Here is an 11384-nt window from a genome sequence, read left to right as displayed (position 1 = left end):
TATACACTGACCTAGGCTTAATTTCAAACAAAGCATTCATATCAGATCAACATCCGTTGAATTGTATTTGATATATATATGGCATCTTGGTATTATGGTACCTATGTTCTATTGATTGACTCTTGTAATTATGTTCAACATCCACAAGCAGGTACTATTTGCTTTCTGTTCAACAAACAAGGCATGTGCATAATGACATTTAAATGCGTCTTATGCAATATATTGATACATAGTCTATCTCTATTTTATTACAGTCCAAGATAATCCTAGCAGTAATTTCAATTCAATGCATATTGAATCTTGTACATATATGGGTCAGTTATTAGGTACCTATACATAGTAATCGTGTGAATTAGAGTTTTATTCATTTTTATTTGCAAGCGGGTCAAAGTTGCTCATTTTTATGTGGGTCTGAGTTAACCCATAAATTTCTGTGGGCCGGGGTTACCCATATCTTCTTTTGAGTCGGAGTTACCCATACTTTTTATTTGGGTCGGAGTTACCCTTATTTGCTCATTGGGTCGGAGTTACCCACATTTATATTTTGGGTCGGAGTTACCTACATTTATATTTTGGGTCGGAGTTACCCACATTTACATTTTGGGTCGGAGTTACCCAGATTTAGTTTGTGTCGGAGTCAACCATTGTTATTTTTATAATGGGTCAGAATTATACATTTATGTAGAGTATCCCAGGGATTGGTTGCACTTTAGATTTCATTCAATAGTGGTAAACCATATCTCTTGATGTTTGTCACCCTGTTTGGGGTGCATGCTTCATGATTGAGTATTTATACGTTAGGCACAATTTACTCTCAATACACATTTTAATTTGTGTCGTTTTACCTTATTTCTTAATGAAATTATATTTCAGTTCAAAATCACAATGGTCATGTGGTCTGCTGATATTGCATTAAGCAAATATTATTATCATTATCCTTTTATATCAGTTAAGTTTTCTTATGCATAGTAAATCATTATTCTACTTTTACATTTCTGTGTGTATGGCAGTTATTACATACTCACCCTTCATCAGTTAAGCATGCACCTTGTGCATTACATATGTAGGTGTATACTATGTATTTCTATACTGATTTGACATTTCTCGTGGCAAATTGGATGCTAAATAATGCCACTTTTCATAATTATTTGACAATTTGTTGTACAATGTGTATTGTTACAGGAACAATGCCACCCAAGCCCAGCCAGCGCCTGTCAGCGAAGCGCAGGAGAGTTAACTCTCCGGGTAGCTCAGAAGCTCCCAATTTCACATGTGCAAGTGATTCAGTGCGAAATGATCTGAATCCCATTCAAGCGGAGTGAACACTTTAGCCTCACAAATAGACTATGCAGAATTAGCAAAGCATATAGTTGCCCAACAGAGACAACAAGGAACAGAACTGCAGCAGGAGGCATCAGCACAGCCACAAACTATTAGTGACAGTACACCCGTGAGCTCATCTATGTTAAATGGCAGTGAGGGAAATCAGGATGTGTCGGCCTCCAACTTAAGTTCCTTGTTGGCCAATGTTTTCACAGGTGAGTCGGCAAGTAGGTCACAAAGTCAAATGCCAATAGAATTGTGTGATTATGTGCCACTTGGGGCAACAGTGTCACAAAAAATAAAACAAAAGATATGGAATCACGAATTCGTAGATTTAAAATCTTTGCTTCCATCCTCAGGTGAAGAACCACTGGCCATTACGGTCAAAGCTGGTAAAATAGAGGTTAACCAGGGTCCGGGATCATGAGACTGTCTTAAACTTTGAACTTTAAGATTGTCTTAAATCAATAAAGTTGCACTTAAATCTTAAGACTAGTCTTAAAGTGGATCACAAAAAATCACTTAGATTTAAGATTGGTATTTTGTCTTAAATTTTAAGACTGTCTTAGAGCTGTCTTAACTTTCTAAGATTGTCTTAGAGCTGTCTTAAACTTTCTAAGATTGTCGCTAAGTTCATTCAAAATGGCCGCACTTGTTGCATTTCCAAGCGCATGACAATCAGTCCACACTATTCGTCCTACACGCATTTCAGTTCGTGCTTTTCAACCCTCCTAAACTGAATAAAACGCATCTCCTATTTAGATAGCGGTTATAGATCCATACTTTATAAAAAATCCTATCATTGACACATGTAATTCCAAAACATGCTTAGAGGATAACGAATTGTTTAGGTATTTTATAATAGAGCTAAGGGGAAGGGGGGGGGGGGGTGGTTAAAGACACAATTTATTGTCCATATCCAATTAACCACTTTGTGTCAAATATAGATGTCCTCAAATTTTGTTATTCACTTGTAATGATCAAAATTAACAGTCTAATGTGTTTAGATGCACCCAGGACTTGAACCAGTCCCTCATAACACAATGTATTGTTTGTAGGGTTTCCGGGTGTGTTGGGCTGTGTTGATGGCACATTTATTCGAATACAGACGCCAGTAGAAAATGAACCGGACTACGTCAACCGGAAAGGATATCATTCCTTAAATGTTATGGTAAATATGTTTTAAAGACTGTTTCGCATTGTCCTCCATTCCCCATTACTGTTATTGTGTAAATTCTATAATTTATGGTAATACATGATTTGGTAAAAAAAAAAATCAAAAAAAAATAATCAAGGAGTGGGTAAGTAGTTGACTTTTGCTCATGACCATTATATTGAAAAACTTAACAAACTAGAGGTGTTTATAAATATTCATTTGTATCATGCAGGATAGGTACATTGGACTGTTATGTGCAATGTATCAATATTCATGAATATTGTTAAAAAAAAAAATCAGATGTCATGCGACACCAATTTTGTTATAACCAACTGTGTGGCGAAATGGCCAGGGTCTTGCCATGATTCCAGAGTCTTTAGAGAAAGTACTCTATGTCGTCAGTTTGAGAATGGTAAATATTTTTGTCATATATCAAAACTTATAGACAAGATATAGATGTAAATGACGTGGTTTCACAAAGTAACTCATAAATTCAGAAAGGTATATAAACTCAGAACCACTTATCTTAAAAGATGATCAACCAATTGCAATGTATTGAATCTGGTCAGACATAATCTTTCATAGGAGAGGAACATATGCCACACTTTACAATGTATAATGAAATACATAATTCACATTATACATTGTTGCTTTCACACAAGTTATAAATTTTGGCCCCGTGATTTTTGAAAGATTTTCAAAGGACTCCAGTCCATTTTCACTTATTCCCGAATTTGACAATTTCCAAAGCCCTATGATTGACAATTACAGGTCAGCATGATGGCTTGCTGCTTGGTGACTCTGGATACCCATGCAAAACCTATCTAATGACTCCCTACAACAATACCAATGATGTACGACACAAAGAGCGGTTCAACTCAGCACTGTGCCGTACACGAGTTGTAATTGAGCAAACTTATGGGATTTTAAAGAGGTTTCCATGCCTGGCAGCTGGTCTGCGGACAAAACCGGATAGAGCCTGTCAATATGTGGTGGCATGTGTGATTCTACATAATATAGGCATTTTGAGACAGGACATTGTGACCATTTCAGCTGATGACCTACTCATAGCTGGACCAGATGTCCAAGAGATTGATCACGCCAACAACAACGGTTTCACATACAGGGATATCATTGCCAGACAATGTTTTAATCAATGAACAAATCATGATTGTAATATATCAATCAAGGTCAAAGGTCAAGGTCACCGGAGGTACATATGTACTAATTAGTTGGTCAAAACATCTTTTTATCATTTCCAAAGACTTCCTGTCTCTATCTATTCCAGTTCTACAAGGATACCAGTTTTTTATTTTCACAGCCATATTTCAAGGTGATCAATCTCATGTAACTCCTATAGGAATACAAAACTTGAAATAATTGTTTTATCACAATGATGTTCCCCCTTCCATTTTCTATAGTTTTACAATGAAGCATATTGTACAAGTTTCGAGTCCATCTGATAAGCCACAGAGGAGTTCTAAGTGTTCACAAGATTTAATGAGAGGAAGAAAGGAAACTGCACAAAAACAATACAATATATTTTATTCCATTAATTGTGTACAATATCTTCAACAAATTGTAAAAAATATTAATCATTTTTAGAAAATGCAATCATCTTATAGATGTAAATCAAGAAATCTATAACAATTTCGATGTCAATTGTAGTGAAAGTGTAATACATCAAATCATATATACATGTGTAAATAATAGAATGAAATGGACATTGATGAATTCTATCATTATCAATTAGATTGCCTACAACATCAATGCTCACTGATAAAATACTGAAATGGTTTAATCTAAATCTTAAAGGATGGATGGTAAAACACAACTTGACCTCACAATCACTTGTTATTCATATCTATGAAAATATCATTTTTATTAAATGCATATTAAAATTATAGCTAGTAATTACACTATTGAACAAGTAATGAATATAGTTGCATTATCATTATATTATTATAGAAATGGATCAATTGTATATCACATATATCCATTTCATCAAATTTTCTTTTGCTTTAATTATAGTATATATATTTTAAAAATCATTATTTGATAAATATTTACATGTTCTATATACTGATTTCACCTTGCATTTCAGAGGCACAGCCGAATTGGAAAATTTCCAAAACCTGGTCCTGATGTATGCATCCAAGCGACATTCCTACATTCCACCTGTTTATCGATGTAGAAATCTCCTTAGATCATAATGGCCATATTGACCGCACAGTTCGTACAAACAAAGATGGATCCATTAGGTACTATTAGTACAAATAACGGGCAAATGTGCAACATCATTGCATGTTAATTTTTAGAGTTCGATCACAACATCATGGCATATTTTGTAGTTTCGAATATATCATGATATATACATATCCTCTGTTGAGCTAGGAACAGAAAAGCTTGGGAGTTATCGAGAATCACCTGTATTTAGATTATTATGTACAAAGACAAGTCAAATTTCTTAGTTCCCAAGGAAATTGTTAGGGGATATATATATACAGTTATAAATTGTCTAAACAGTTCCAGTTGTCAATAAGCAAAGCTTTACAGCAGTTGTAATATATAAAGTTGTGAACATTTTTATATGGAAAATTGGAGCTGTGGAATAAAGTATCATGTATTCATTTTCAAATACCAAGGGGTTTTCCAAAAGAAAAGCAGCCGTTGGTCCGTCACCCCATGCAAAATCCAAAAGAATTACACATATATCCCTGAAATTATGCAGAGAATTTTGCTGAAACGGATAGAGGACAACATTGGCATGAATCGAATTGTAGCCCTTGAACCTGATGATCCAAGAAGATTGTCTGCATACCTGGCACCCATTCCGCCTCCACATACTCACCATGCTATTGATACTAAATTCTGATTATAGATATTAATTTCATGATCCAAGGACAGAGTTTTAGTTTAGTGTGGGATCAAAATTACCATAGTGACCATTGTTTTAACAACATCATATAAAATTTATATTTCAACGTGCTGAAAAGTTTCAGGACATTGCTTCCAATCCATATATGTTATTTTCTTACAGAAAATGTACTACTTAGTTATGCGAAAGTAAAGAATGATGCTTAAACCTTTTTTAATGTTGTTCCTGCTCATTAACATAACATACAGAATTCATGAAGTCAGCTTAGCGCCTTTCAGTACTTTGATTTCAGTTTGTTTCCTGATATTTATTTTTATATGTATTATGCCTAAACAAAATTTACTTACGAAAGTTATAAGAGAAGCATAAAAAATCACTGAGGCAAATAGCTGCTATTTACAGTTGGCCCCAACACTGACATGGTCGCCAAAACAATTTATTTGGAATTAAAGTTCAAAACTCACACCATCAGCAGAATTTTTAATTATTTTATTTTTATAAACTGAATTTGTACATATTTTTATTTACCTAATAATATACAATTATGCATTATTATTTTTGTCTATTATCTGAGACCTGTAAATGAGTACACTTTGTTCATTACATGTAGAACATGTAAAACTACAGGTAATCTATGTATAAAGAATGCACGCTAAATGAAGTACCCCAAATAACATTTTAACCACTAAGCTGATTGACATTTACTTACATGTCAATATGATACTTGACCAGATTCTGGTTTTCCATAGTACTAAAGCATAGCTTACCCCTTGACTCTGTTGTCTGCCATCGTGACACTAATGTAATACATATATTGAAATAAAGGGTTGTATTGCAGTACCCGCAACGTTATTCTTGACATTCCTATCGTGCTTGTATCCTATCGTATCGTGTATCAGATTTTCCGTTTTCTATCGTGTTTTGCGTGTATCAGGTCTATCGTGTATCAGGTTTATCGTGAAAATCGTTTATCGTGTAGCTTCGGAAACTATCGGGATCGTATATTAAATCGAATGAAAAAGGACAATAGCCTTTATTCGTTTCGTTAAAGAAGCTATTTTAAAATCGAGGAAAGACAGTATATTTGGAGGAGAACATAAAGCTGTCAATTTTTAGACAGGAGAAGAACTATTAGTCCATAGTGGGGGAAAATTTATCACAATTTCAATCTAAGTAGTCTGGAAAGTAGGCAAACCGACGACAGTAAAACTGAAAGCTCCTTCATCTGGAGTTCATAAAAATTTCCTTGTCTAAAAACAATTATTTGTAATAAACACTAACAGAGAAATATGAAGTTCCGATCTGAAAGGAAAAATCAGTAAATTACAGTGTTTATTACATATATTTTAATAATGGTTCTTTTTCTTCCGATTTTTTTTCCCACCTGTATTCAACTTACATACCAACTACTGAACTTGTGCGAGTTCTTATATCTGATTGTGTATATCACCCAAGTTTTGACAGTAAACATTGTATTTCACACATTTAAAAGATTAAGTTTTAAAAGAATGTAAGGGTGTTGCATCTCCCAAAATTATCCTGAATTGGGCACAATTTTTTTTTATACATGTACCAATAGTCGCACGTGTAGATACTGGAAATTTATGCTGGTTTTAAAACGATGATTATTTGAATTTGTTTACATGCTAAACACAAACATTTTTAAACTTTTCTAAATTGCGAATTTAAATCAAGCCGGGTTTCGTTTATGTTTTTTAATAGTTTATTTGTTGTTAACAAAATATCAATAGGGTCGGAAAGTCTCGTCATGTGACTCGCGAGAAATAACGTGAAATCGTACTTCCGGGCAGTTGTCAGGATGGCATTATCAATAATGTACTAGACTCGCTACGTTCAAAACCACATAGACCTTACTACAAAAAGCGAGAGAGCGATGGATAACAACTGGGTTTAGAAAATGTGTTCTAAATAGAGCTCTGAGTTATTACAGCGGTTGTTCAAGCGTCAATACGAGACATTTTCCAACAAAGTACAGGTATGTTGACATTATAGAGTCGTCTGCATCATATGCACTGCACAGTCGTTTGCATCATATACACCCATACATCTATATCTCAGAGTTTAGTTCAAGATATCGAAAGTCCTCGATCAAAATCTCAGCAATATATTTGCGTAGTTCTGATTAGAATGATTCTTAATTGATGTTGTGGTACCCCCCCCCCCCCGTAATAATCTGCATCGAGTGAAAACGCTAGAGCACTAGGAAAGAATAAAACTTTTTTCCTGTTGTGTATAACATGGATATATATCCCTATTTCATTCTATGATTTTGAACGTTTTACGGTTTCATTTAGAAATTAATTTAAATTATTTCATAAAGATATTTCTATAAAATGAAAACAGAACTTTTTACTGACACCAATCATATTAGAGACATATGGAAGTCCCACGAGTCAGTTTTGTTTCCACTATGTAGCTGCAGTAATTTATAATATTATAGTATATACATTTGGTATGTAAACCTGCATACAGAAACAGATCCAGAAATTCGTTGGGGGGGGGGGGGGGGGGGGGCTTTAAACCCGCGACTGGCATCTAAGATTTTTTATTTATTTATCTGAATTTCAGCTGAATTATCTATCTTATGAATTTTGGTTTATCTGAATTGATAGAACATGTTATATGAAATATTGACAAGTCCAGATAGTCAATTTGCATTTTAGTGTGCATAATCTACATGTTTTGTGTGACAATGACTACAATGTTAATTTGTTAATCTTTTAGATATAAAAGGGCAAACAACATAGCTGGATAAAGCATCCTAAGTCTGCACCTCGTAAAGCTATGACAATGAGAGAAATGTATTCACCCAGGCAATCAGAATATAGGTAACTCACCAGAGCTCTTTATACAATATATGCTCGTCAAGCTATCAATATTAAATGATATTCATTCTGTAATGAATACTTGTATACATGTAAATTCAGGTGATCCCAAAATATAAAGGTTCACCAAAAATGAATGCATCTCCAGACAATATAGAAATTTTGAAAATGTCCTTTACCTGCAACAGCAAAGGATGCCTGTGCAAACATATGGGGATTTTTTACTAGATAAATGCAGATATCATTATAAAGTTTTTCTTTACAAATTCTATCAAACAGCGGTATAAGTAAATAAATTTTATTATGCTATAAGAAAATGTTGAATGTCCAAATAAGAATTATCAAGCATTGGTATTTTAATGAAAAAATATATAGACATAGTGGATGTCAGTCTTTTTGATTTTTTGGGGGTAAAATTTTCAGAGTGCAACCCGGAAGGTGCGTTGCAGCCCAAAGAGAGTCATGGTTATTGGCATCAAGTTCTCCATCAGCTTTACCTCACAGGCACCACTTGTGATTTCATAGTTTGAACACCAATGAACATGGAAGTGATTCTCATCCTTCGAGATGAATTATGGGAATTATACTTGACATACATGATTGAGCCTTTGTGCCTTCTCTGCAATAACCAACTAGACAGACTTGTCTTCCATTAGTTTTATTTTGTTTTTGCTACAAATGATCAGTGTGAAGATGTGCATGAATCACCATTGTAACAATTTCTTTGACTAGCAACCTTAAATAAATGTTCACTTTATCATTTACTTGAATGCATTTAATACAACTTGACAATCCAGAATAATGTGAGTAAGAAGTTGTACATTTATAGTATCTAAGTCCAAAGGTAAGATTTAATTAATTGTGAAATTCATATCAGCTATTTCCTTCAGTAGAGGATTTGCAAATGTACAAGAGTCACACAGAGTTGAAAATGTTAGTGGACAGATATATATGTCTGTATTGTGAAGGTATATGATTTAGAATATGGATGTTTTTAATTAAATTCAATTGCACACTCCACATGAATTTGACTCTTCCTGGTCTTGTAACAGCTGTGCTTCATTGGTCACTGGTATGAACCCTTGTACCGCCCATCCTAGAAGTTGTTAAAATGGGCCCATTCTCTTCATAACAGCCACCAACACATTGATACTTCTGACGGTAATGATGTATATAACAGCATCTGTAACAAGCATAGACATCAAGTGAATATCATTAAAAGTATTGCAGGTGTGGATCAAGATAATTTGCAAAGGAGGGGGGGGGGCCAAGTGTAATTCATATTATCCCCCTAAAAGAGGTATGTGTGTAAATTAAAATTATCATAATTGCAACCCAAATCCCCATATTTGTTACATATGAACTACCAAATGGGGGATGACACCACCACCACCCCCTCTTGTCCCACCACTGCATTATTAAACAGTATTACTGTAAATAAACATCTTCTATCAAAATTTTCATTTTCAAGAAGAATTCAAACGCCACAATCTAAATTGAATTAATTTAAGATCTGAATGTATGGGTGAATGTTTACTATTTCTTTGTTGCCACAAAAGGCATAGTGGTTTACAAACACATATGCAGAAATGAAGTACATGTGTATCAAAAACTTTTTCTAGGTCCTGTATTATGTTTCTTAATGTAAATATTGTAAAAACATGTTATTTCAGTGATCCCAATCGTCTTTGAAGATTTTTTGTTTCCAAATTGGTACCATTTTCCGTGAGGGTCACAATAAAAACATAAGCAATATCATTATTAATTAAAACATAATGAAAATGAGCCACTGCCCCCCCCCCCCCCCCCTCAGCTATCAGCATCCCATAAAAATGTGTTATTACAAGTTTATATGATCAACTATTAATCAGGGAGGTTGACAAAACATGGTACAAATAGATACCTGCATATATTTACTTTACCCAGCTAATTGTTTTATCCCCCCCACCGACCCTTTTGCATTCAGTCTGTCTCCTTATCAAAAGTAACATACTGCATAATTGTGTCATGTAATGTTAGTTCTAACTCATCAAAACCTAAACCCTTCAACTTGACAGCTGTTTATTATCGAAAATATTCAGTAAAATATGTTTTAGATCAATCACCCGATCGTGGGTAGAGCTCACTGCTTCTGAGTTCTCAATCGGCGATTTAACTGTAAAAATATATGTATTATGACTTGTTTACCTGCATCTATAAATCCACTTCTTCCTCTCTTTGCATAAGTAGGGAATCTATATAGGCTGTAGGTTCATTTTAACGCTGTCATCTGAGCATAACCAAAGCAAAACAAAGTGACATTTTTCGACAGCTGCCCGGAAGTAGTAAATCGAAAGTGAAAGTAAACGAGACTTTCCGACCCTATTCATATAAATATGTTTCAATTACTTATGACTATCAACTATCACTCATAGTGTAGAAATATCTAACATATGAGCATATGGTGTAGTGCAGTGGATTGTTTTTTAAGCGGTCATTGTGAAAATAATTGTAGTTGTTGAATGAGCGGTGAACTCCGAGCTTGATGCAAAATAACCCCCTCCTCGCTACACAAAATATTACTTGGCTTTATTTGATATTCAAGATAATAGACATTAGAGAAAGATAGCTACTGTGACCTTGACCTTAGACCATTTTTCTCCAATATTAATAGGGGTCTTCCTTACCTGGTACCCAACAATATATCAAAGTTTCATTTGATTAGATTGTAAACTCTTCGAGTTATCATCCGGAAACTAATTGTTGACGCCCGCCCGCATCACCAAACCAATAGCCGAGGTCAACTTCGTTGCAACTCGGCAAAAAAAAAACCCAAGAGGTACTGTGAGCAATGCTCACTAAGAATCCCCCCCCCCCCCCCCCCCCGCTTACCCCAATCTCCCAAAGGGTGTTGGTAATAGGTAAAAACTTCAATATTATGATCCAAAAGGTATCTAGGAACACAGCATCTCCATGCGATGAAAAAAGCCGTTAAAGAATTTAAATGGAAACCATATTGCTACTTCGATGTCCAGAGCGCGTGACCTTTGACCTTAAAATCGATAGGGAACATCTTCATCCCATGGGTAGTCCATATGTATGATATGGTGACTGTAGGTGGGAAGGATAACGCTTTAGAGCCCGGAAACCATATTGCTACTTCGATGTCCAGTGCATTTGACCTTTGACCCCAAAATCGATA

The 11384-nt window shown here is 34.8% G+C and overlaps 1 protein-coding gene and 2 long non-coding RNA genes across 3 annotated transcripts; 2 read left to right on the top strand and 1 right to left on the bottom strand.

The window, feature by feature from the left end:
• The first annotated feature begins 2370 nt into the window (after positions 1-2370).
• Positions 2371-3783, top strand: LOC130049569 (putative nuclease HARBI1). The gene is made up of 3 exons (XM_056147391.1): positions 2371-2494; positions 2780-2891; positions 3251-3783. Exons 1-3 carry the CDS (start codon positions 2492-2494, stop codon positions 3637-3639), a joined length of 504 nt encoding a protein of 167 aa, XP_056003366.1. The 5' UTR covers positions 2371-2491; the 3' UTR covers positions 3640-3783.
• Positions 3784-6987: 3204 nt separating this feature from the next.
• Positions 6988-8645, top strand: LOC130049572 (uncharacterized). Its single transcript, XR_008798121.1, has 3 exons — positions 6988-7353; positions 8103-8206; positions 8627-8645. It is a non-coding gene; the product is annotated as an uncharacterized LOC130049572 (long non-coding RNA).
• Positions 8646-8845: 200 nt separating this feature from the next.
• LOC130049570 (uncharacterized) lies at positions 8846-10569 on the bottom strand. The gene is made up of 2 exons (XR_008798119.1): positions 10391-10569; positions 8846-9386 (listed from the first exon to the last, which is right to left on the bottom strand). It is a non-coding gene; the product is annotated as an uncharacterized LOC130049570 (long non-coding RNA).
• Positions 10570-11384: the final 815 nt, after the last annotated feature.

The sequence above is a fragment of the Ostrea edulis genome, chromosome 8 (assembly GCF_947568905.1).
Source record: "Ostrea edulis chromosome 8, xbOstEdul1.1, whole genome shotgun sequence".
NCBI classification, from domain to species: domain Eukaryota; kingdom Metazoa; phylum Mollusca; class Bivalvia; order Ostreida; family Ostreidae; genus Ostrea; species Ostrea edulis.
This window is presented reverse-complemented; position numbering and strand designations above follow the sequence as displayed.